The 27391-nt window shown below is 42.4% G+C and overlaps 1 protein-coding gene across 4 annotated transcripts in view; it reads right to left on the bottom strand.

Moving 5' to 3' along the window:
* Positions 1-27391, bottom strand: part of abca4b (ATP-binding cassette, sub-family A (ABC1), member 4b) — a 156406-nt gene that overhangs the window by 5682 nt on the left and 123333 nt on the right. For 3 of the 4 annotated variants that reach the window (XM_059648065.1, XM_059648067.1, XM_059648066.1), the window contains 12 exons: positions 23997-24071; positions 22155-22324; positions 19626-19803; positions 18067-18182; positions 17804-17951; positions 16559-16682; positions 13734-13863; positions 7317-7434; positions 7168-7230; positions 6948-7054; positions 6630-6771; positions 2937-3071 (listed from right to left, as the gene is read on the bottom strand). In XM_059648065.1, the coding sequence (XP_059504048.1) occupies positions 2937-3071; positions 6630-6771; positions 6948-7054; positions 7168-7230; positions 7317-7434; positions 13734-13863; positions 16559-16682; positions 17804-17951; positions 18067-18182; positions 19626-19803; positions 22155-22324; positions 23997-24071 (1506 nt within the window). The remainder of the gene's footprint in view (positions 1-2936; positions 3072-6629; positions 6772-6947; positions 7055-7167; positions 7231-7316; positions 7435-13733; positions 13864-16558; positions 16683-17803; positions 17952-18066; positions 18183-19625; positions 19804-22154; positions 22325-23996; positions 24072-27391) is intronic. The other variant, XM_059648068.1, reaches the window with a different exon arrangement.

Below are 27391 nucleotides of genomic sequence, written 5' to 3'. Positions count from 1 at the left end.
AGTTTGCCCTTCGGCCTCCCAGGCTTTCATGAAAGCAATCTAAGTTTGTCCAACCTCTCCTTATAGCTAATACACGCCAATCCAGGTAACATCCTAGTAAATCTCTTTGGCATCTTCTCCAAAGCCTCCATACCATTCCTGTTGTGTGGTGACTGGGTGTCCAGGCTGCAGTTTTATACAACTGCAACATGGCTTATCAACTTTTATAATCAATGCTCTAACTGATGAAGGCAAGCATGCTGTACACTTTTTTTTATTACTTTATTCATTTTCGTTGCCACTTTCAGGGAGCTATGGACTTGCACCCTAAGATTAGGCCCAATCAAGGATAGTAGTGGTAAGTTGTGTGTGGAGTCAGATGCGATAGGGGAAGCACTAAATGAATATTGTTCAACAGTATTCACTCTAGAAAACGACAATGTTGTCGAGGAGAATACTGAGATACAGGCTACTAGACTAGGTGGGATTGAGGTTCACAAGGAAGAGGTATTAGAAATCCTACAGAGGGTGAAGATAGATAAGTCTTCTGGGCCGGATGGGATTTATCCTCGGATCCTCTGGGAAGCCAGGGAGGAGATTGCCGAGCCTTTGGCATTGATCTTTAACTCGTCATTATCTACAGGAATAGTGCCAGATGACTGGAGGATAGCAAATGTGGTTCCCCTGTTCAAGAAGGGGAGTAGAGACAACCCTGGTAATTATAGACCAGTCAGCCCTACCTCAGTTGTTGGTAAAGTGTTGGAAAAGGTTATAAGGGATAGGATTTATAATCATCTAGGAAAGAATAAATTGATTAGGGATAGTCAGCATAGTTTTGTGAAGGGAAGGTCGTGCCTCACAAACCTCATTGAGTTCTTTGAGAAGGTGACCAAACAGGTAAATGAGAGTAAACCGGTTGATGTGGTGTATATGGATTTCAGCAAGGCGTTCGATAAAGTTCCCCACAATAGGCTATTGTACAAAATGCAGAGGAATGGAATTGTGGGAGATATAGCAGTTTGGATCGGAAATTGGCTTGCTGAAAGAAGACAGAGGGTGGTAGTTGATGGGAAATGTTCATCCTCGAGAGCAGTTACTAGTGGTGTACTGCAAGGGTCGGTGTTGGGTCCACTGCTGTTTGTCATTTTTATAAATGACCTGGGTGAGGGCGTAGAAGGATGTGTTAGTAAATTTGCAGATGACACTAAGGTCGGTGGAGTTGTGGATAGTGACGAAGGATGCTGTAGGTTGCAGAGAGACATAGATAAGCTGTAGAGCTGGGCTGAGAGGTGGCAAATGGAGTTTAATGCAGACAAGTGTGAGGTGATGCACTTTGGTAGGAGTAACCGGAAGGCAAAGTACAGGGCTAATGGTAAGATTCTTAGCAGTGTAGATGAGCAGAGAGATCTCGGTGTCCATGTACACAGATCCTTGAAAGTTGCCACCCAGGTTGACAGGGCTGTTAAGAAGGCATACAGTGTTTTAGCTTTTATTAATAGAGGGATCGAGTTCCGGAACCAAGAGGTTATGGTGAAGCTGTACAAAACTCTGGTGCGGCCGCACTTGGAGTATTGTGTACAGTTCTGGTCACCGCATTATAAGAAGGATGTGGAAGCTTTGGAAAGGGTGCAGAGGAGATTTACTAGAATGTTGCCTGGTATGGAGGGAAGGTCTTACGAGGAAAGGCTGAGGGACTTGAGGCTGTTTTCATTAGAGAGAAGAAGGTTGAGAGGTGACTTAATTGAAACATATGAAATAATCAGAGGGTTAGACAGGGTGGATAGGGAGAGCCTTTTTCCTAGGATGGTGACGGCGAGCACGAGGGGGCATAGCTTTAAATTGAGGGGTGAAAGATATAGGACAGATGTCAGAGGTAGTTTCTTTACTCAGAGAGTAGTAAGGGAATGGAAGGCTTTGCCTGCAACGGTAGTAGATTCGCCAACTTTAGGTACATTTAAGTCGTCATTGGATAAGCATATGGATGTACATGGAATAGTGTAGGTTAGATGGGCTTGAGATCGGTATGAAAGGTCGGCACAACATCGAGGGCCGAAGGGCCTGTACTGTGCTGTAATGTTCTATGTTCTAAATCCCTATGTATATCAACGCTCCTAAGGGTTGTACCATTTACTGTATACTTTCCTCTTGCATTTGACCTCCCATAATGCATCACATCAACATGTCCACATTGAACTCCATCTGCCATTTCTTTGTGCAATGTTCCAACTGATCTATATCCTCATGTGGATCCTTTGACAACCTTCCTCACTATTCACAACTCCACCAATGTTTGTGTCATCTGCACTGATCCTCATGATATACTACTGGTCACAGACTTCCAGTTAGAAAAAAAACCCTTAACAGCTATCCAATATGATCAAGATAATTTTTTTTCTAACTAACCAACCTATGGTGGATCCCATGTGACTCAATGTTCTGGACGAGCTGATCATGAAGGAATTTGTAAAATGCTTTAGTAAAGTCCAGGATCTGCTGGGTTTTATCAAATGTCGAGTGTGGGCTTGGCCATCAATGTGGTGGTCCAGAATTTCAAAGGATATTGTAAAAATGATTTCTAATTGCCAAATGTATGCAGTATGTTGACCATTTCCTTTTGAAAACTAAAGCTGAATCTGGTGTGACCACTTTCTCAGTAAACATATCTCAGATCACAAGAAGACTCTGAATAAAAATTCTCTTCTTCTCCCTTCTGGCTCCTTTGCTAATCATGTGAAGTCTAGCTCCTGTTAATGGAAAACAGCTTCTCCCCATATAATCTCCCAAATCCCTCACATCAGTTAGTGAACTGGTGCTATGCGATTTCATTTCTTTGACATGGGCATCCTGACATCATGCAATAGTTTATTATTCCTCCTGAACATTCAGGCACGGTGACATTCTTGAGGCAGTTCAGATATGCTGCTGGGACAGGATTCGAGGAGGATGAGGAAATCTACCAGCAAGACCACAGGAGGGCAGCCGACGAGGGCGATGGCTGTGGAGAGTTTACGCTTGTTCCCTCCGCTGTACGTGCCAGCTGTCTGATCAGCATACTCTGCCAGATCCAGCTTTTCAATGCCCCAGTTGGCAACCTGCAAATGGGAATTAAAAGAAATTTAGCACCAAAGTACCAGCTACTTATTTCTGGAGAACACCATTTGAGTCACAGACATCAATATTTTGTGATGGGAAGGTCACATTCAATTTGTGTTCTGGGCAGTGAATGCTTGGGCTTCCCTGATCCAACTCTTGTTCCAGGTGAAGCAGCGAATTATCCATACTTTCCTGCAATTTACTCAAGTATATTCACTGCCCAGAATATGGTCTCCTCTACACTGGGATGACCAAATGTAGCATGGGTGACCACTTTACAGAATGCCTCCATTCAGAGTGCTAGCATGACCTGAAGTTTCTGGTTTCACTTCAACTCTCGATGTTATTCTCATGTTGACAGCTCTGTCCTCGGTCTGCTGCAGTAATCAGTGAAACGTAATGCAAGCAGAGGAACAGAACCTCATTCTTTGACTGGACTATTTACTGGACTCAGTATAAGGTCTCTCCAGCAATTTCTGTTTGTGTGATTAAAAAAATTAAAAGACTGGAAATATTCAGCCAGTTAAGTAGCATCTGTGAAGAGAGAGAAATAGTTAACATTCAGCTGTGTGACCTCTCATCAGAACTGGGAAAATTATTTTGTTTTTGGCAGTGGTGTTACAATAAGGCCTGAAAAAGAATGCAAGACTGATGTCCATTAATTCTCCAATGCTGAGCATATGGAATAAAGCTTTGGAAGTATCTAAAGAACCAGAGCTGTGAAATCCTCTTTTACGTAATTCTCAAAAACGCACACATTTTACAAAATATTTTGCTTGTAGCCGTTACTTTGACACATCCTTTGTTTAAAGATTATACTAGGAACAAGGTGGTTTATGAATTAAGGCAGCTTTTGTATAGTTGGTTCCTGGCAACTAATGAGGCATTGAGACTTCAAATGTGGCCCTACTAATGTCTTTTACAGGTGTAACATCTCCCAACTCCTGTACTCAGTACACTGACTGATGAAGGCAAGTGTGCCAAATACCTTCTTCCGTACCCTGTCTACATATGATGGCACCTTTAAGGAGGCTGAGGGGTGACCTTATAGACGTTTATAAAACATCGTGAGGACCATACATAAGTTGAATAGCCAAGGTCTTTTCTCCAGGGTAGGGGAGTCCAAAACTAGAGGGCATAAGTTTAAGGTGAGAAGGGAAAGATTTAAAAGGGACTGGAGGGTCAAGTTTTCCACACAAGAAGTGGTGCATATATGGAATGAGCTGCCAGAGAAAAAGTACAAATACAACATTTGGACACACACATGGGTAGATAAGGTTTACAGGGATAAGGGAAAAATGCAGGCAAATGGGATTAGTTCAATTTAGGATAACTAGTCAGCGTGGACAAGTTGGGCTGAAGGGTCTATTTCTGCACTTGTATGAGTCTGAGTCTATGACTGAGGGAGTGTGGGGGAGAGGAAGAGCATGCAGACAGGAAGTGATGTCCCAAATGATAAAGCTGAATATCCTACAGTGAAGAAATAATTTCTGCAGTCCTTAGACTTAAAGTAATTTTCAATTTAAGGTCCCAAGGAAGAATTTTGAACATTGTAAAATTTAGTAAAGGCAAAATTCTGCAGATGCTGGAAATCTGTAAAAATCACAAAAAGTGCTGGAGAAACTCAGCAGGTCTAGCAGCATCTTTGGAGAGGGAGACAGAGTTAATATTTTGAATCTGGTAGAACTCTTTTTCAGAACTGAAGGGATTAGAAAATGGTCTTTTTTAAACTTTTGACAGAAGTCGAGGACGAGCAAAGGGGACAGATGTGCAGCTCAATGTAAAAGAGGTTACTGATTGATGTGAAGGAGAACTAGTGATGTAAATGTGTGTAAATTAAGGTGTGTAACAGTGAAAAATGGCCCTTAGTTTGAATACAGTGAATTTCTACATAAAACCCTTGCAGTTTAACAGCTTAGAATCAATGCTAGGACTGAAATCTAAGACGAGAGATGATGGGAACTGCAGATGCTGAAATCTAAGATTTGCTTTGTCTTTATTTTGTGCTGTATTTGTTCAGTTCACACCATACTCTGTTAGCACAGGTGATTTGAAAGAATTTTGAAGTTCTTCACAATTAATTTAACGTGAAACTGCTGGATTTGATCAAAATCATTTAAGCAGCATTTTGTTTGCTTAATGGCATTTAACCCTGAGAAGCGTGAGGTGATTCATTTTGGAAGGACAGATTTGAAAGCAGAATACAGGGTTAGTGGAAAGACTCTTGGCTGTGTGGAGAAGCAGAGGGATCGTGGGGTTCATGTCGACAGATCCCTGAAAGCTGCCACGCAGGTGGATAGAGTTGTTAAGAAGGCGGATGGTGTGTTAACTTTCACTAATAGAGGGATTGAGTTCAAGAACCGAGAAGTTATGCTCCAGCTGTACAAATGCCTGGTTCGGCCACATCTGGAGTATTGCATCCAGTTCTGGTCGCTTCATTACAGGAAATATGTGGAAGCACTGGAAAAGGTGCAGAGGAGATTTACCAGGATGTTGCCTGGAATGGAGAGAAGGTCTTACAAGGAAAGGATCAGAGAGCTAGGGCTTTTCTCTTTAGAATGACGAAGGATGAGAGGTGACTTGATAGAGGTGCACAAAATAATCAGAGGTATAGGTAGAGTAGACACCCAGAGACTTTTTCCTAGGGTAGAGGTAGCTATTATGAGGGGGCATAGTTTTAAAGTGAGTGGAGGTAGATATCAGGGAGAAGTCAGATAGGTTCTTTACTCAGAGAGTGGTTGGGGCGTGGAATGCATTGCCAGAGAGGGCAGTGGAGTCGGCCTCATTAGGGCATTTAAGCCGCTATTATATAGGCATATGGGTGATAGCGTAAGGTAAGGGTGGCGATTAGATAGACCTTAGGTTTAGGGTAAAAGTTTGGCACAACATCGTGGGCCTAAGGGCCTGTACTGTGCTGTACAGTTCTATGTTCTATGTTTATATTACCTCATTTAAAACTTGATCCAGCACTTCAAGTCTCTTCACTGTGCTGCAAATACTCCTCCCTGTGACCTCCTGCTGCCCCACAACTGAAGGAAATATCGGCACTGCCTCATACCTGAACTCTGGAAAGCCCTCTGTCTGAACTCTCTGCTTCTTTGCTTCTTTCTTTCCTTTTAAAACTCTCCTTAAAATATGTCTCTGACTAAGTTTTGGTTATCTGTCCAGACAACCCTCCTTACGTGTCCCTGTATCAGTTTTGTGAGATAATATTCCAGCAGAGCACTTTGATATGCTTTATTATGGTAAAAGCATTCTTTGAAGAATGTATCCCCGTCTTTATATAAATGAATGAATACTAAAGAGGCAGTCAATAAATTATATTTGTGTCATCCAATAAAGTGCTTGACTGCTTCCGTACTTTATATTGTTTCTGTCTGGCAGTCTTTTCAGCACAACATGGAACATTTACCTGAGATCTTTATTTGTCTTCAGTAGTTAGCAATTGAGGATTTTTAATTCACTGAAACATTATTGCAAACCCTCTCTTCTCGATGTGCTGCTTTCAATTCTAGCTGTGACACAAGTTGCGGAAGGTAACTCATTGGCTGACCTACCTGCTCAATCTCATCCTCTGGAACACCGCGCAGCCTTGCGTACAGTAAAAGGTGTTCACGGCCTGTCAGCAAATCATCGATAGCATCAAACTGAGGGCAGTATCCCATGTTCTGGTGGACATCGTCAATATGGGTGAAAATGCTGGGAAGATTCACAAAACAAAACAGCTGAGTTTTAAGAGAAAGCTGCATTATCAAAGACGGTGCAAAGATTCTAAAAAGGGGCCTTTTGTTTTTGCTGAAATTTATTAAGAAATATCAAAATTGACTTTATAATGGTGCCAGTGAGTGTGTGGCTTAGCTAACACTGCAGTATACCTGTAGCCTGCTACTGAAGCTTCACCTGAGGTCGGATCTATATCACCTGTCAGCATTTTGAATGTAGTTGTCTTTCCAGCACCATTGACACCCAACAGCCCAAAGCACTAAAGTACAGAAGAAAAATACAGGTTTAGGCTTTGTTCTCCTGTTTAATGAACTGAGAAAGCCAATGTAGATCTATGGCTGCTAACAAATGTCTTTGAAGAATAAAGCATACCTCTCCTGGGCGCACACCAACACTGATTCTATCCACAGCTGGCCTGTTCCTCCCTGAATAATACTGTAGGAACAAAATTCTGCATGAGTTCAAACTGTTGACCTGTCTCACCGAAATCTGCATTAATAGGCTGCCTGGATTCCACTCACTTTGGTCAGTTCCTTTATTTTCAGAATGTCGTGCTTGCCTGTACCCCGAATTCTTTCACGTTCCTTAGCTACATCATCATCCTCTTCAATGGCAGGTAAGTTGCTGAGGATTGGTGGCCTGTAACAAGTAGGAAGATATTCAGCATAGGTGCTGCTACATTGTTTAAGAGACTGATTAAAAGCGTTGAATGGACCCGATTACTGTTATGTGTGACTGACAGGTGAAACATGGGTTATCAGTGTGTAATAGCAAGATGAGCCGCATTGTTTGAAGTTTCCATTAAATGCTGGATGCATTTGTCAGTGAAAAAATAGTAGAAGATATCAACTTTTCAACAGAATATTAGCTGTCAAGTTAGTGAAGTTACACAGATATTGAAAAACTACAATTAAAATTAAATCATGCACTAAGGGACTGATTGTAAAAACAACAGATTTATGGTTAATTGACAACAACTTTGCAATGTACCAGAAACTGAAGCCTGTTGATGTTGCAGGTATAGGCCAATTTTACCCTAAAAGCTTCCAGATCTAATCCTGCACCATTTTCACCCATCCATTACTCCTATCTTTGCCGAACTGTTGTCGCTTTCTTCCCCTGCAACTCCAATGTAAATATTTTTAGCTCTTATAATTAAATCCCTCCATGGCCTATTCTCTCCTTATTTCTATAACGTCCTCTAAACTACAACTATCCAGTTCATCCTGCTGTAGTCTCTCAGGCATCCTTCAATTTTTTTCACTCCATCATCGGTGTACGTGACTTCAACTACCTCAGTTCTAGGATTTCTATCCTTATCACAACTGCTTTTCACTTCCTCCTCCTCCTCCTTTATGAGTGTTCTTAAAAATTGCCCCTCCCAATCTTACCTCACTCAGTTCAGTGCTCATTTTCTTTCTGATTCTGTTGATGTAGAACTCTAAGAGGTTGTTTCATGCACATTTGTAATGTTAAAGGATTACAACGTTCCCCCCTGCTTTGGTGCTGGTGCAGTGCAGTTCACTCAGGGAGTCCAGGGTACTGTGGGACACTTTTACAAGTCTGTACTCACAGGCAGCGACAATAAAGGGCTCAATTTATGGCTGATCAAGAATTAGTCTCACACTTACTGTTGCCATTAGCAAATGTCAGAAGGATTTGCAAGTCAATGATCCATCTGTCTGGTTGCATTATGATTGCACCTTCCCTGGCCATAGGTTTCTGGTGTAGAATTTGATCTGGACCGAGATTCTGGCTTAGAGGCAGGGGCTTTACACTCTGTGTCACAAGTCCTTCCCTGTACTGCTTTAAAACCGCCGAATTAATATCCTCCAGTTTCCATAACCTCAAAGCAGCACTTAAAATACACAAGGAAATCCATTCCTGAAAGCCCCTAGAATACTCAGAAAAATTAACTCGTTGGGGAGGTGATGGCCTAGTAGCATTATCACTAGAGTATTAATCCAGAGACCCCGATGACATTCTGGCCCCAAATTCAAACCCCGCAATGGCAGATGGTGGAATGTGAATTCAATAAAATATCTGGAATTAAAAATCCAAAGATGACCATGAATCCTTGTCAACTGTCAGAAAAACCCATCTGGTTTACTGAAGTCAGCGATAATGGGAACTGCAGATGCTGGAGAATCCGGGATAACAAAGTGTGAAGCTGGATGAACACAGCAGGCCAAGCAGCATCTTAGGAGCACAAAAGCCAGGGAAGGTGCAATCATAATGCAACCAGACAGATGGATCATTGACTTGCAAATCCTTCTGACATATGCTTTGAGGCCTAGACCCTTCTTTAGGCAAGGGAAGTGCCATCCTCTTATCTGGTCTGGCCTACATGTAACTCCAGACCCACAGCAATGTGGTTGACTCTCAAGTGCAACTGAGTGCAATTGCCCAAATGAAACTGCTCTCTGTGCAATTAGCGATAGGCAATAAATGCTGCTTAGCCAGCGATGCTCTCATCCCATTAATGAATAAAGACCAATCAAAGCAAAGTTGTCTCTATACATAGAAATATCAGCTGGACCAGTCTGTACATTTGCAGGTACCACATTACAGAAGAGATGTGAATGCATTGGTGCAAGTGCAGAAGTGATTTACCAGAATGATTCCGGGTTTGAGAAACTTCGTTTGTGAAGACAGGTTGGAGAATTTGGACTGCTGGCCCTGGGCAGAAAAGGCAAAGATTGAGGTTTTCAAATAGGGCTGAGTAGAGTAGATGGGGAGAAGCTGTGCCCCCTCATAAAAGAAATAAGAATGAGAGGGCATAGATTTAAAGTGGTGTACAAACAAAGCAAGGGTGATGTGAGAAAAAATCTGTTTCATACTACCATTGTTTAGGGTCTGGCATGTACTACTGGAAAAGTGCTGGAAGCAGGTACAATTGAAGCATTCAAGACAGCACTGGATTTTTTTGTATAGTAATGGTGCAGGGATTTGGACTAAAAGCAGGAGATTGGTACTAGTTTATAGAGCTGGACTAGACAATAGACAAGGTGCAGGCAAGATGGGCTGAAGGGTCTCCTTCTGGTCCATAACTCCTTCTGTGATTCTGTGAGGAGCAGTTCTTCCACTCACAGGCTGGTTCCCAGTTCTCTGCTGAGAAACTGATAGTGAGCATTGATGTGCACACAACCATTTGCTGAGGGGGTGAAAAGGAAGCACCCAAATAGGTGGGGTGTGGTAGAGTGCTCAAAGAAAGGTGCAAGAAAGGGGGCTATAAGAGGGGAGCCAGACGAGAGCGTTGCTTCAAGTGGGGATGGAGAAGGAGGCTGCAAAGAAGACAAAACAGTTTTATATCTCTCAACAAAACAACATTCAGCTAACTAGGTGCCAGGGATACTTTAAAAATCAGAGCTAATTAAATCCTTGCAAATTAACGTGGAATTTCTGGTTTATTGTTGCAATATGGGGAAAGAATGTAATAGATGCTATTGTACTGAATGCTGTCAGTTGTTAAAGTTAAATTTAAGATTGAGATTCATAATGAAGTGAAAAGGGTGATAATTGGTTAAAATCCTCTGGCTTTGTGCATATGCTGGACCTCACCAGTTTGTGTAAAGTAAGTTTAGGGTGATTTTTGTTTTTGTGCAGACATTTGTCAATTACTTTGAGAAAACATTTTATTGCTAACCTATATCCATTGACTAGTGCCAATATAGATACTTTAATGACTGAAAATTAACGTTTTCCTTGTGTTATGACTTTAAGTTTAATCGATGGGCAATAATCATTAACCATCTTTTGTGTAAAACCAACTAGCGTTGTGGGTCACCTCAGAGCTGGTGGACTGTAACGGTTTAAGGAGGCAGTTCACTACCACTTACTCAAGGGCACCTAGGGACAGGCAATAAATGCTGGCCGGCCAGTAACACCCACATCCCACAAGTAAATATAAGAAAAAAACAGCCAATATGTCAATGCGAATAAAGATAATGTTATCAAATGACTCCATCACCTAGCATAAATGTGATAATGAGAAAGGGACCCCTGAAAATCACAATATAGTTCTCAAGAAAACTTCAAGATGGCTGCTTGAAAAAAGTGTTCATTTTGATGTATAAGCCCTGGCAGGAAGGATTTAGACAAGTTGTAAAGCTACAGCATTAGTTGTTTGGAATGCCTGATGAATGAGTTGTTCGAATAATGACACAGGCCTTGCAAAATTAAAATTTTTCACATTAGTGTTGTGAAATTTAGGGAGTGATGTGGGAGACATTTTTATCATGATAAATCATTCTGGTTAAGTACAGGAAGATGGCAAAAGGGGCACAAATCGAAGACAATTACAAATGTTTTCTGGAGAGTGATTAGAATGTGAGATCTACAACTCCAAATTGTTGCTGGAAGAGTCATAGAGATTTACAGTATGGAAACATACCCTTTGGTCCAACTTGTCCATGATATTCTAAATTAATCTTGTCCCATTTGTTCGTAAGATATAAGGGTAGAATTAGGCCACTCTGCCATTCGATCATGGTGCATGTTCCTCAACTCAATTTTCCTGCCTTCTCCCCATAACCCTTCAACCCACTACCAACTAAAAATCTGTCTAAATCCTCCTTAAATTCATTCACTGTCCCAGTATTCACCGGATTTTGGAGTAGTGAATCCACAGATTCACCACCCTTGGAGAAAAGTAATTTCTCCTCAACTCTGTTTTAAATTTGCTATTCCCCTATCCTAAGACTATAAGCTCTCATCCTAGAATGCCCCACAACAGGAAACATTTGCTCCACGTTTATTTTATCTGTCCCTTTTATCATCTTTAATGTCTCAATTTGATCTCCCCTCATTCTTCTACATTCCAGAAAATATAGGCCTGAACTGTTCAATCTCTCTTCATATGACAAGCCCCCCATCTCTGGGATCAATCTAGAGAACCTCCTCTGAACTGCCTCCAATGTCACTACATCTTTCCCCAAATAGGGGGACCAAATCTGTGCACAATTCTCCGGGTGCGATCTCACTATACCTTGTATAGTTGCAACAATACTCCCTTACATTTATACTCTATTCCTTTAGCTATAAAAGCCAACATTCCATTCCCTTTCTTTATTAACTGCTGTACCTGCATGCTAGTCTTCTGTGACTCATGAATGAGTACATCCTAATCCCTCTACACCACAGCACCCCAGATTCTCTCCCCATTTAGATATTTTTCCAACTAAAATGCATGACCTTGCACTTATCCACATTAAACTCCATCTGCTACATTTTGGCCCACTCTCCTAACCTACCTATACCCATTTGTAAGGTTCTTATTTCCTCATTGCAATTTACTGTAATGCCTATTTTTGGGTTGTTCACAAATTTGGCTACAGAGCCTCCTATCCCTGTATTCACGTCATTAATGCAGATGGTAAATGGCTGGGGTCCAAGATGGAACCCTGTGGCAGCCATCTAGTTACTTCTTGCCATCCAGAAAAAAACCATTTATCCCGATCTTCTGTCTTCGGACCATCAGCCAGTCACTTATTCAAGATCATAAATGACCCCTAATCCCACATGGTCCAAACTTGTGAATTAACCCATTGTGCGGCACCTAATGCAACTCCACATATATTACATCTATAGCATCCCTGTTATCTACTTTGCTTGTTACATCTTTGAAGAACTCTAGCAAATTAGTCAAACCTGATTTGCCCTTCATAAAACCATGCTGTCTCAAGTGGATAGCGTTTTGACTTTCGCAATGTCCTGATATTTGCTTCCTTGATCATTCATCCTAATACTTTGCCAACAACAGATGTTAAACTAACTGGGTTGTGACGTCTCACATGTTGCCTCCCTCTCTTTTTGAATAAGGGCGTCATATTAGCATTTTTCCAATCCAATGGAACCTTTCCCATGTCCGGGGAATTTTGGAATATTGTAACCCTCCACTGCCACTTCCTTTAATACCCTAGGATGCAGGCCATTAGGCCTGGGAGACTTGTCTGCCCTCAATCCTTAGTTTGCTGAGTACCTTTACCCTGTCAATGTTGATTGTTCTAAATTTTACCCTTTCAATTGCCTCTGACTTGCCTGTTCTAATAGGAATGGTGCTAATGTCCTCCACTGTGAAAGCTGAGGCAAAATATTGTTGATTTAGCATCTCTGCCATTTCAGTGTTCCCATCTATTAACTCTCCAGTTTAATCTTCCAAGGGACCAACATTTACCTTAGTGACTCTCTTCCCTTTTATATTCCTATCGAAGCCTTTGCTCTCCTTTTTGATATTTTGTGCTAGTTTTCCTTTGTAATTTACCTTGGCTGTTTTTGTTAATTTTTTTAGAATCCCTTTGTTTATGTTTGAAACTTTCTCAATCCTCCAGCCTCCCACTGGCCTTTGTAAATGATATATCTTACTTTTTGACTTTATTTTGTCCTTGACCTCCTTGTTTAGCCATGAATGCTTTTTACCCCCAACCCCCTTACCACCTTGCTTCCTATTCATATACCCATCCAGATGCCTTTTAAATGTTGTGATTATACCAGCCTCCACCACTTCTTCTGGCAGCTCATTCCATACACGCACCACCCTCTGTGTGAAAAGTTGTCCCTTAGGTCCCTTTTAAATCTGTCCCCTTTCACCTTAAACCTATGCCCCTCTAGTTTTGGACTCCCCTGTCTTGGAGAAAAGACATTGATTCACTCTATCCATGCCCGTCATGATTTTATAAACCTCTATAAGGTGTAAAAACCTCAGCCTCTGATGGTCCTGGGAAAATAGCCCCAGTCTATTCAGCCTCTCCCTGTAACTCAAAGCCTCCAAACCTGGCAACATCACTGAATCTTTCCAGAGCAAATATGCTGCTTGAAAAGCAGGAAAAGCAAAAGATATGGAGAGTGAGCCTGGGTAAAAATACAACAAAAATAAATGTTGGCCATAATAAGACACAGCGAAAGGATGCATTAAAAGCTGGAGAAAAGTGTGTACATACATGTTGGTGAGGAAGAAGCGGTGTTGGATAATGAGATTTAAAACAAAGTAGACGACTCCCTCCACTGCCATGGCTGTCAGGTTCTTGCCAACAAATTCCCAATGGAATGGACTAAAATAAAAGTCTTCACCTGCAAAGCAATATTCAGCACATTATCAATAAGCGCACATGTGTTTAACTGATGAGAGCAATTCTGACTTCCTATCAGGATCAGAACTGCATATGCTCTTAAAACATAAATGCCTTAACTTCCCTCCCAGACTCTGTCTGCATGTACGTGGTGAACAAAGTACACACCACTATTTTCAATCCAGTACAGAGGGCATTCTAACCATTTGAAGTGTGGTCCTTACCCATATCCCTGCTATTCTTCTCCCCTTCAATAACTTATCTAATTCCCTTTAGAAGGTTGCTATTGAATATATAGGCATGATGGGCTGAGTTTCCCTTTACATCATGCCCCTAATGTGCACAAAAGTCAGACGATAAAGGGGTAAATGTCACAGACTAAGTTTCCCCAACTTTTCATTTTGCAACAATGTCCTGGGTCAGGTAGTCATGTAGTGGCAATGCTACTGGACTAGTAATCCAGAAACTCAGGCTAATGTTTTGGGAATGTGGGTTCAAATCCCACTGTAGCAAGATGGTGAAATCATCTTTTTTTAATTCATTCACGGAATGACGGCATCGCTGGCCAGGCAGCATTTTTTGCCCATCCCTAATTACCCAGAGGGCAGTTAAGAGCCAAGCACATTGATGTGGGTCTGGAGTCACATCTAGCCCAGAGAAGGTAAGGATGGTGGTTTCCTTCCCTAAAGGACATTAGTGAATCAAATGGGTTTTCCCCTGATAATCAACAATGGATTCATGGTTATCATTAGACCCTTTAATTCCGGATATTTATTGAATTCAAATTCCACCATCTGCCATTTGAATCTGGTGCACCAGAATGTTATCTGGGTCTCTGGATTAACAGTCCAGCCATAATACCACTAGGCCAATGCCTCTCCCCATGAATCTGAATTCAGTAAAACACTGAACCAAAAAGCTAGCTGATCTGTGACCATGTGACCACTGATGATAATTACTAAAAATCCATCTGATTCACTAACATCCTTTGGGGATGGAAATCTGCCATCCTTACCTGGTCTGACTTGTAGGTGACTCCAAGCCTACAGAAACATTGTTGATGGACAATAAATGTTGCCCCAACCAGTGATGCTCACATTCCAGGAATGAATCGTAATAAAACAAATTGCTGGGGGTATCCTTCAAATGTCATGGGTCCTGTCTACAAATTCGTAGAATCCCTACAGTACAGAAGCAGGCCATTTGGCCCATCAAGTCCACAGTAACCCTCTGAAGAGCATCCCACCCAGCCCACCTCTCTACCCTATCCCTGTAACACTGCATTCCTTATGGCTAACATGTACATCCCTGGGAACATTAGCATGGCCAAATCACCTAACCTGCACATCTTTGGACTATGGGAGGAACTAGAGTACTCAGAGAAAACACACACAGGCAGGGGAGAATGTGCAAATTCCACATACAGTTGCCTCAGGGTGGGATTGAACCCAGGTCCCCCGACACTGTAAGGTAGTAGTGCTAACCACTGAGCCACTATGCCAACCTATATTTGATGGCATAATTGTGGAACATTGGATGTGGGCTCTCTGACTCTCAGCACAGCCAAAATCACCACTGAGGAAGTATAAAAATACGGATGTCCCTTCCTCCAATCTGATAGAGGCAATGATTACTGACTGATCAAGATAATAACATCAGTAGAACTCAACAAACAGAAAGGATTCGTCATGTTGGGTGTTCAGAAAGTAGAGATGCTGAAGCGGTGGGGGCGGGGGGGAGGAGGAGGAATTTTTAGTTATTTCTGATAGTTTTGTCTTCAGAGCGTGGTCAGTTCAGAAAGTGGTCACATTGTGGAGTGGGTGAGACAAAACAAAACATTGATGCATTTGAGACAAATTTGAATGAGCACATGAGAGAGAAAGGAGTGGAAGGGTATACTGTTAACGTTGCAGGCCATAAACACCATCCAGAGTACTGAGGGTGAAAGGACTGTTTCAATACTTTATGGTCACTGTAACAAGGGCAATGTAACATTCACGGACAAACCCTGGTTGGTCCAAGCTGGCAGTGGTGAGTCTTCTTCAGTTTCTTCAAGCCTTTGGGGTCATGTCACTCCCAAAATAATAAATTGAACCCAGCTCTATTTCTATCTAAGGATAATCTTAAGTAGGAAGTATATTGTCTGGTCTTGCAGGATGAGAAACCAGCTTCCTGGTTTGGACATGAAATGGGGAGTGAAGCCTCCAATATGGTGTGTGGTGACCACGGGCTCTGTCTGTGTCAATAGGACAATGCATGCTATGGTGGTTAACGTCTCGAGGAACATGCTGTCTGCAGTATACTACAGTTGCCCATAGCAGGCAAACTGTTGGCTTATAACTAACAGCTGGAGGCTGCCAATAAGCAAAGCAAAGGACAACATTTTATAATTAACCTGTCCAACAAACTAGGATGACCACATGGTCCCAATTGTTTCATCCATCTCATGACTTATCTACTGCCCAGAGCAGACAGGACTAAGCGGTCCACTTGAATGGCACCACATCCCCAAACACTCACTCCCTCCACTACCAATGCTCAGTAGTAGCAGTGTGTACAAGATGCACTGCAGAAATTCACCCAAAGCTCCACAGGCAGTCAGTGACACCCACATCTAATGAACATACAAGAAAAAGTTCAAACCACATTAGAACTTGGACATCAAAATACTCTTCATCTGTACACTGAAGACTTACCAAACCTAGCATATACATCAGTCACGGCTTGATTCATGGCCATATCGATCAAACCTCTTCCCAGACAAAAGTGTGGAAATATGATTAGAATATTTTTCAACATTTTATTAAACATTTGCAATGCCTGAAACAGAGTAGAAACATGGCTGTTAGCAATAGACACAGGTTACAGACCAAACACTACTGAAAAAAAAAATACAAGGCTACTGAGTATTACTGTGTCATTTATTGCTGTGTATCTGTGCCAACTATCCATTAACCGGTATCACTGCCAACTATTCAACATATTACATGACTGCCAATCACATTACTCATACTGATCACTACCAGCATCCATTACGTTGTACTTCTGTCAGCCACTAAACACCATTTACCAGTAAGCATCTCTTGCACTTTATCATTGCGATCCATCTGTTCAGTTGTCCCCCTGCCAATGGCCTATTGGCCAATGTTGCAGCAGCTCATCTATTATCCACAGTTGTCTATCTATGGCCCTGTTTCACTTTCGAACTTTGACAGAACAACAGAATTGTAATTGGCTTTAAAAATTGTTTAAGAGTGAGACATTTTCAAGGATTTGTTAATTGACCCAGTAAAGTGTTCACATTCGATGGAACTAGTGCACATTTAAATACGATTGGCAAAATATCTACAAATGAAATGCAGCGAGTGGCTAGGATCTGGAATGCACTGCCTGAGAGTGTGCTGGAGGCAGATTCAATTATAGATTTCCGATAGGAATTGGATGGTTATTGGGAGATAAAAGGTTTACAGGGCTTTGTGGGTGACGGAGGCGTGGGATTCTGGAGGACTAACTCAGTTGTCCTTGTGATTGGACAGTGATTTGATTTTTGATTTGATTTATTGTTGTCACATGTACTGAAGTACAGTGAAAAGTTGGTTTTGCGAGCAGTGCGGGCAAATCATAAATACAAAGACAGACAGACCATAGGGTGTCCCACAGAGCAAAGCATTTAAGCTTATGGCTGCAGAGGAGGTGCAGTAAAGGAAGATCAATATTAGATTTGAAATTAGGGAGGACCATTCAGCAGTCACCTGGGTTGAATGGTCTTCACTACTGCACCCACGCTATGGTTTCATGGTAAGACCCTATTCAGCATTTACTTCTTTGTCAGATCAACAAATATCTTCACCAGATAGATCATCAAAGCTCTTCCTTGTTTTGGTGAAAATTGCAAAACTAGTGCATGATTCAGAGACAAATGAAAACCAAAGAGAACCCACCCTATTGTTTTCAAACAGCTCAAGAATGAAAGTGGCTGCACTGCCATTGATACCAATGAAGAGATTGATGCAGGACAGAGCCACGTAGGCTGTGCTAGGAACACTGAAGACAAAAGATGCTGGGTACATCATGGGAGTCACCGCCCATCTGGTTAAAAAGAGAGAGACAGGAGTCACACTGCTGGCCTCAACATTGAAAGACAAAAACTGAGAAAGCAAAAGTAGCAGAAACAAATGAGGCAGGCTGCTGAGAATGGTCTTACCCATAGAACAGCAACAAAGCAATGAATGCAGGCAGGTTTTGAGGGGAAGTGTAAGCTTTCTTATTGAAGCCAATAAAGATCAAGACTACCATCACTGTGGTTACTGAATAGTTACACTGAGAAACAAAAAGACATTCAGGTTTCAGTTTCAAGACAGTGTTGCAAATGCTGCCAGATAACATAACTCACAAAAACATTTGCGTTCATAGTCCTCTCACTTTGAGATCCGTTGTTCTACCTTAGTATTCTGAGCAAAGTTCAGTGTCTCCAGAAGGATTGAAAGAATGACATATAACACACACCTACTTTGCAATCCTTTTGTTACCATTTCTTCTAAATCTGTCAGAATGTACCTTCAAATGCCACAGCATATCATTGCTCCTGTGCACTAGCATCGGAACTGAGAGAAGCATCAAATTCAAACTGGGCATGCCAGAGCAAATAAATTGGCAGAGAATGTTAGCGCTCCAATTATTTAATCAATTTTTGTTTATTTGTCCACAGGATGTGAGCATCGCTGGCTGGGCCAGCCTTTAATACCCATCCCCAAGTGGGCAGTTAATAGTCGACCACATTGCTGTGGATCTTGAGTGACATTGAGGCCAAGCTAGATAAGGACAGTAGATTTCTTTCCCTTAAGGGAGCTGGATGGGTTTTTATGACAATCAACTGCAGTCACTGTAGACTAGCTTTTCATTGAATTAAAATTTCACCATCTGCCATAGTGAGATTGGAACCCATGTTTTCTGGGCATTAACCTGGGAGCCTGGACTGCTTGCTTAGTGACATTACCAATATACCACTCCCCCACTCACATCAAATGGGCTACTTCACAGGGTCAGCATTCTGTTCCTAACTTACTTTATAATCCATCCAGAATTCAAAAGATATTCACAGTCTATTTAGTTCACTGACCCAGTGTGTGGCAATTTATTATTTTGCAGGCAAACAAATTTCACAAAAGTTGGTTGAAAAGGATTTTCACTCAGTAGTTTAGAGATTTAGAGCTTGAATATTGCTGAAAAGAGAGTCAGGTGCTGAAATCTTTCAGCCTGCTCCAATCAGGACAAATGCAAGAATTCTAAATTTCAAACAATCACGCCAATTCATGTGGGTTGGTTGACAAGTCGACTCTGAGTGTCCAAGGCATTTTCAGGAAGGAAGCAACAGGGATAGATGTTCCACACTCCCTGTTGCATAAGTTGTTGAGACGATTCAAAATTTTGTATTCTTGCATTTGTTCTGATGAATCCACGATGAAAACTTCAGCAATGCCTTTTTTCCCATAAATATTGATCATTATATGCTCTTTTCCTCAGGATTATAGGGTCATTGGACACTATAAGCTCATCTAAAAATTATAAACTTTTGTATAAATGTTTGGACCTCATAGATTTCCAATTGTGTCGTGTTAATGAATTGTGTTACAATTTTAGACTAAAACTATAATACTGAACATCTCAAGATGGATAACATGTTATCAGTTATTGTTAACAACATTTATTGTCTGCAAATTCTGGTTAACTACAAATTCAGTTGGAAGTCAAGTTGTAACATACCATATCCCAGAGAAAATTAGACACCCAGTAAGTAGTAGGGCTCATTCCGCTGACAAATTGAAGATGCTTAGCATTTGAAACTCTCTCCTGAATGAGGTAAAGCACAAAGCTGGCTGGGACAAACGACATGGCGAAGACAACACTGATTGAAATCACTGCATCCACCGAGGTAGTAAGACTGAAAGGTAGAAACATCCGTAAATAGGACAAAACTCTAATGAGAGAGGCTAATATGTAACTAATATAATTGTCACAGCATACTGTCAGAGATTACTTTCCTAAGATTGCAAATAATAAAACGTGTCACAATTATTTGTAGATTTGAATGGAGCTGTTTTTGTAAGGTGTGTTCAGGAGGGTTTCCTAACGCAGTACGTTGACAGGCCGACGAGGGGAGAGGCCATTCTAGACTTGGTGCTCAGAAACGAGCCGGGGCAGGTATCAGATCTTGTGGTGGGAGAGCATTTTGGTGATAGTGACCATAACTGGCTCACATTCTACATAGCTATGGAGAAGGAGAGGATTAGGCAAAATGGGAGGATATTTAATTGGGGAAGAGGAAACTATGATGCGATTAGACATGAGTTAGGAAGCATGGACTGGGAGCAGTTGTTCCATGGTAAAGGCACTGTAGACATGTGGAGACTGTTTAAGGAACAGTTGTTGGGAGTGATGAGTAAATATGTCCCTCTGAGACAGGCAAGAAGGGGTAAGATAAAGGAACCTTGGATGACGAGAGCGGTGGAGCTTCTTGTGAAAAGGAAGAAGGTAGCTTACATAAGGTGGAGGAAGCTAGGGTCAAGTTCAGCTAGAGAGGATTACATGCAGGCAAGGAAGGAGCTCAAAAATGGTCTGAGGAGAGCCAGGAGGGGGCACGAGAAAGGCTTGGCAGAAGGAATCCGGGAAAACACAAAGGCATTTTACACTTATGTGAGGAATAAGAGAATGGTCAAAGAAAGAGTAGGGCCGATCAGGGATAGCATAGGGAACTTGTGTGTGGAGCCTGAGGAGGTAGGGGAAGCCCTAAATAAGTTTTTTGCTTCTGTCTTTACGAAAGAAACCAACTTTGTAGTGAATGAAACCTTTGAAGAGCAGGTGTGCATGCTGGAATGGATAGAAATAGAGGAAGCTGATGTGCTGAAAATTTTGTCAAACATTAAGATTGACAAGTCGCCAGACCCGGACCAGATTTGTCCTCGGCTGCTTTGGGAAGCGAGAAATGCAATTGCTTCGCCACTTGCGAAGATCTTTGCATCCTCGCTCTCCACTGGAGTCGTACCTGAGGACTGGAGAGAGGCAAATGTAATTCCTCTCTTCAAGAAAGGAAATGGGGAAATCCCCGGCAATTATAGACCGGTAAGTCTCACGTCTGTCGTCTGCAAGGTGTTAGAAAGGATTCTGAGGGATAAGATTTATGACCATCTGGAAGAGCATGGCTTGATCAAATACAGTCAACACGGCTTTGTGAGGGGTAGGTCATGCCTTACAAACCTTATCGAGTTTTTTGAGGATGTGACTAGAAAAGTTGATGAGGGTCGAGCTGTGGATGTGGTGTATATGGACTTCAGTAAGGCATTTGATAAGGTTCCCCATGGTAGGCTCATTCAGAAGGTCAGGAGGAATGGGATACAGGGGAACTTAGCTGCTTGGATACAGAATTGGCTGGCCAACAGAAGACAGCGAGTGGTAGTAGAAGGAAAATATTCTGCCTGGAAGTCAGTGGTGAGTGGGGTTCCACAGGGATCTGTCCTTGGGCCTCTACTGTTTGTAATTTTTATTAATGACTTGGATGAGGGGATTGAAGGATGGGTCAGCAAGTTTGCAGACGACACAAAGGTCGGAGGTGTCGTTGACAGTGTAGAGGGCTGTTGTAGGCTGCAGCGGGACATTGACAGGATGCAGAGATGGGCTGAGAGGTGGCAGATGGAGTTCAACCTGGATAAATGCGAGGTGATGCATTTTGGAAGGTCGAATTTGAAAGCTGAGTACAGGATTAAGGATAGGATTCTTGGCAGCGTGGAGGAACAGAGGGATCTTGGTGTGCAGATACATAGATCCCTTAAAATGGCCGCCCAAGTGGACAGGGTTGTTAAGAAAGCATATGGTGTTTTGGCTTTCATTTCATACCTAATTGAGGTATACAAGATAATGAGAGGCATAGATAGAGTGGATAGCCAGAGACTATTTCCCAGGGCAGAAATGGCTAGCACGAGGGGTCATAGTTTTAAGCTGGTTGGTGGAAAGTATAGAGGGGATGTCAGAGGCAGGTTTTTTACGCAGAGAGTAGTGAGAGCATGGAATGCGTTGCCAGCAGCAGTTGTGGAAGCAAGGTCATTGGGGTCATTTAAGAGACTGCTGGACATGTATATGGTCACAGAAATTTGAGGGTGCATACATGAGGATCAATGGTCGGCACAACATTGTGGGCTGAAGGGCCTGTTCTGTGCTGTACTGTTCTATGTTCTATGTTCTATGTTCTAATTATAAACTGCCAATTGTTAAATGTGCCAAAAGCTCTGATGAACTTACACAGTAACTTCTGAAAGCTGCTCCTTTGTGAGGTTGAGTGGATGGTTTATAACAGTTATGCCGTAGTCTTCTGCGTAATGATGTTCGGGTAGGTTTGCTCGCAGAATTGCATTGTTGGCAACATTCATAAATGCCACTATGGCATGCCAGCCTTTGTTGTTGAACCACACCTGGAACAATGCATTACAATGAAACATTGAGAGAGATGGGGGATCCTTCGATACAAATCTGGCACCAGATCCTATGGTTCGAGAGTTTGAGAACAAGATGGCTTTTGAGACCACATTTACACATTAGTTCATCATCGACCCAGCTGACATCATATCCTGATTCATTAAAGCAGATTTAAAAAGTACAGCATAAGTTGGTGTGCCACAGTAAGGGCCACAAGTCATAGTTTAACTTCTCCACTCCATTGGGCTGTATGTTCAATCTTGATTCATCAAGATGAATGCGATGTAAAGAATAGCTGCTTCCAAACACTGTAACCACAGGAGCACTTAAAGACCAAAGTGGCACATTTCCTAGCAATGGGCCACAGAGTAATGCTGGCAAGCTGATTTAAAAATCCCATATGATAATATCCCAGAAGTCTTTGACATACTCTGTGAAGAAGGGGCCTCCCTCTGTCTAAATACCATACCCTTTTATTTTAGTCAAATTTCACTTGGGGTAAATGTTGCTGTATAATGAATCAGCTCAATCAGAGCTGATGTGACAGAAAAGGAAGCCATCGTCTTCCCTAGTCCATGCCAGTTCAGTTGTCTCAAATTAATGTACTGCACCATTCAAGTCATTTCTTGGCTTAAATAATTTAGTTATTCATTTATTTTGAAAAGAATTAAATTGCAGTGGCCTGAGTTTTGAATTCACAGAGATGAAGAACATTAATATTGGGGAATATAACATTATTTCTAAATTTGTCAAGCAATTAAATGATTTTTTAATGGATTATACTAGTGGCAGGTACTATATCCAGGGTGTCTGTTAAAAATTCTATTCAGTGCTGATCATAGCTCATCTCTTCATCATCAGCCAACTGCAGGGCATTGGTGAGACCACATCTGGACAGAACTGGTGACCTTATTTTAGAAAGGATGGAAATCTGTTGAAGGCAGTCACTAAATTATGAAGGATTACATTTTTGAAGCCTCAAGGATTCTGGGTGATGACCTCCCCCTGGAACTATATGTGCACAAAGAGCAGGAGTAGGCCATTCAGCCCTTTGAGCCTGCTTCACCACTTAATAAGATCTGACTGTAACCTCAACCCCACATTCCTGCAAACCCCTGATAATCTTTCAACCATTTGCTTAACAAGAATCTATCCACCTCTGCGTTAAAAAATTCAAAGACTCTCCTTCGTCTGCCTTTCCAAGAAGAGAGTTCCAAAGATCATGATCTTCTGTGAGATTAAAACCCACCACATCTCTGTTTTAAATGGGCGACCCCTGATATTTAGGCAGTGACCCCTAGTTCTAGATTCACCCAGAAGAAGAAGTATCCTCTGGACGTTTACCCTGTCCAGGAAATCTCCAGAATTGTGGTTCACTTAAGTCAGCTCTTATTATTGTAAGCTTCAGTGGATACAAGCTTTCCTCATAAGACATTCCTGCCCTTGGTCTGATGATTAATAAGTGAAAAAATAATTACCACATGTAAAAAAAAAGTCCAAGTACACACATATATATGTATTAAAACTCCATCTAAGAAATTTAAATACTCCTGAAATAACAATGTTAGATGTTACATCTGGTGTCTTCATGTGCTCTGGCTTTAAGGCTCAGTTAAATCTTTTCAATAATTTATCTTTCCTGGAGGATGTCCGACTGCAGAAACTGACCTTGACATTATCTTCAGTCTCCAAATGCTTCAGGAAAACATTCAGACTTCTAAACGTCATCTGTGTATTGTTGCCCTATTATGCAAAATAAACAAGTTAAACATACAGACAGTCACTGGGAATAGTGTGTCGGGAATGTTGTAAAAGTAATGTACAGGTAATGAAAGGAGTTTTCTGCCACTAGAGGGAGCCGTGAACATAGCCTGCCAATTTGATATGGTACCTTTACAATCTGCTCATGTGTATTTAGAAGTTTAACACTGAATTAGTCATAAAGACATAAAAATGTACAACACAGAAACAGACCCTTCCATCCAACTTGCTGATGTCATATCGGCCAGATATCCTAAATAAATGTAGTCCCATTTGCCAGCATTTGGCCCATATCCCTCTAAACCCTCCCTGTTCATATATCCATCCAGATGCCTTTTAAATGTTGTAATTACACCAGCCTCCACCACTTCCACTGGCAGCTCATTCCACACACGCACCAACCGCTGCACAAAAAGTTGTATCTGAGGTTGCTTTTAAACCTTTCCTTTCTTACCTTAAACCTATGGTGTGGAGGTGCTGGTGTTGGGCTTGGGTGGACAAAGTCAAAAATCACATGACACCAGGTTATAGCCCAACAGATTTTGGGCTGTTGGGTCATAACCTGGTGTCATGTGATATTAGACCTACGCCCTCTAATTTTGGATTTCCCCACCCCAGGGAAAAGACCGTGTCTAATTACCCTATCCATGCCCCTCATGATTTTATTAACCTCTATAAGGTCACCTCTCAGCTTCCGACGCTCCAGTGAAATTAGCCCCAGCCTATTCAGCCTCTCCCTATACCCGCCAAGCTGGTAACATTCTTCTTGAGGTGGGAGGAAGTGATAGGTGAGAGGAAGAACAGGTTAGGGAGGCGGGGACAAGCTGGGCTGGTTTTGGGGATGCAATGGGGCAGGGGACAACCCCACCACCCCCAGCACTATTTCCTGCAACCGCAGGCAGTGCTACACCTCCTCCCTCACCCCCATCTCAGGCCCCAAGAAGACTTTCCACATCAAGAAGATGTTCACCTGCACATCTGCCAATGTGGTATACTGCATCCGCTGTACCCGGTGTGGCTTCCTCTACATTGGGGAAACCAAGCGGAGGCTTGGGGCCCGCTTTGCAGAACACCTCCGCTCGGTTTGCAACAAACAACTGCACCTCCCAGTCGCAAACCATTTCCACTCCCCCTCCCATTCTTTAGATGACATGTCCATCATGGGCCTCCTGCAGTGCCACAATGATGCCATCCGAAGGTTGCAGGAACAGCAACTCCTATTCTGCTTGGGAACCTTGCAGCCCAATGGTATAAATGTGGATTTCACCAGCTTCAAAATTTCCCCTTGCCCCACTGCATCCCAAAACCAGCCCAGTTCGTCCCCGCCTTCCTAATCTGTTCTTCCTCTCACCTATCCCATCCTCTCACCTCAAGCCACACCTCCATTTCCTACCTACGAGCCTCATCCTGCACCCTTGACCAGTCCATCCTCCCTAGACTGGTCTATCTCCTCCCTTCATCCCACCTACATTCACCTTCACTGGCTCCATCCCCACCTCTTTCACTTGTCTGTCTCCTCTCCACCTATCTTCTCCTCTATCCATCTTCGATCTGCCTTCCCCTCCCTCCCTATTTATTTCAGAACCCTCTCCCCCTCCCCCATTTCTGATGAAGGATCTAGACTTGAAACATCAGCTTTCCTGCTCCTCTGATGCTAGTTGGCCTGCTGTGTTTATCCAGCTCCACACATTGTTATCTCGGATTCTCCAGCATCTGCAGTTCCTACTGTCTCTGATACAACATCCGTCCCTAATCAACTTTTGAAAGATCTTGCCTGTCACCGTAAAAATTGTACTTCCTCCAGTTTAGACCTTTAACTTTTAGATCCAGTCTATCCTTTTCCATGACAACAAAATGTGGGGCTGGATGAACACAGCAGGCCAAGCAGCATCCCAGGAGAATTATGGTCATTGGCCCCAAAGTGCTCCCCCACTGACACCTCAGTCACCTGGCCTGCCTTATTTCCCGAGAGTAGGTCAAACTTTGCACCTTCTCCAGTAGGTACATCCGCAAACTGAATCTGAAAATTTTCTTGTGCACACTTAACAAATTCCTCTCCATTCAAGCCCTTAACACTATGGCAATGCAAGGCTATGTATGGAAATTTAAAGTCCCCTACCATTACTACCCTATTATTCTTATAGATAACTGAGATCTCCTTGCAAAATTGTTTCTCAATGTCCTTCTGATTATTGGGAGGGTCTATAACACAATAAGGTGATCATCCCTTTCTTATTTCTCAGTTCTACCCAAATAAATTCCCTGGATGTATTCCTCAGTACAGCAATAATGTTATCCCTAATCAAAAACACCACTTCCCGTACTCTCTTGTTCCCTTTTCTATCCTTCCTGTAGTATCTATACCCTGGAACATAAAGCTGCCAGTCCTGTCCATACCTGAGAGACGTCTCTGTAAATGCTATGATATCCCATTCCCATGTTCCCAACCATGCCCTGAGTTCATCTGCCTTACCTGTCAGGCCTCTTGCATTGAAATAAATGCTGTTTAATTTATCAGTTCTACCTCGTTCGCCCCTGCCCTGACTGTTTGACTTACTCCTTTTCCCAACTATACCTGCCTTAGACTGATCTCTTCCCTCACTGTCTCCCTGGGTCCCACCCCCTTACTAGTTTAAATCCTCCCGAGCAGCTCTAGCAAATCTCTCCGCCAATACGTTATTCCCCTTTCGATTCATGTGCAATCCATGCTTCTCATACAAGTCACTTCTACCCCAGAAGAGATCCCACTGATCAAAAAATGTGAATCCTTTCCCCCTGTATCAGCTCCTCAGCCACGCATTCATCTGCTCTATTCCCCTATTCCTACCCTCACTATCTCGTGGCACGGGGAGTATCTAGATGTTGCCATCCTTGAAGACCTCCTTTATGAATTCTTGCCTAACTTCCTACATTCTCTCCTCAGAATCTCATCCTTTTCTCCTCCGATGTCATTAGTTCCAATGTGTATAACAACCTCCGGCTGGTCCCTCTCCCCCTTTGAGAATATTCTGCAGCCCCTCTGAGATATCCTTGATCCTGGCACCAGGAAGGCATCACATCATTCTGATGTCTCATTTCTGGCTGCAGAAAGGTCTGTCTGTGCCTCTGACTAGAAAGGCCACTATCACAATTGGTCGTTTGGAACCTAACATACCCTTCATTATATTAGAGCCAGTCTCAGAACCTGAAACATAGAAGCCCTCCATAGAACAGGCCCTTTGCCCCAGCAAGACCATACCCACTCTCTGAAGAGCATCCCACCACTATCCCATCCCTGCATTTCCCATGGCTAATCCGCCTAA

The sequence above is a fragment of the Stegostoma tigrinum genome, chromosome 8 (assembly GCF_030684315.1).
Source record: "Stegostoma tigrinum isolate sSteTig4 chromosome 8, sSteTig4.hap1, whole genome shotgun sequence".
NCBI lineage: Eukaryota > Metazoa > Chordata > Chondrichthyes > Orectolobiformes > Stegostomatidae > Stegostoma > Stegostoma tigrinum.
Note: the sequence above shows the minus strand (reverse complement) of the source record. Positions and strands in the feature narration are given on the sequence as shown.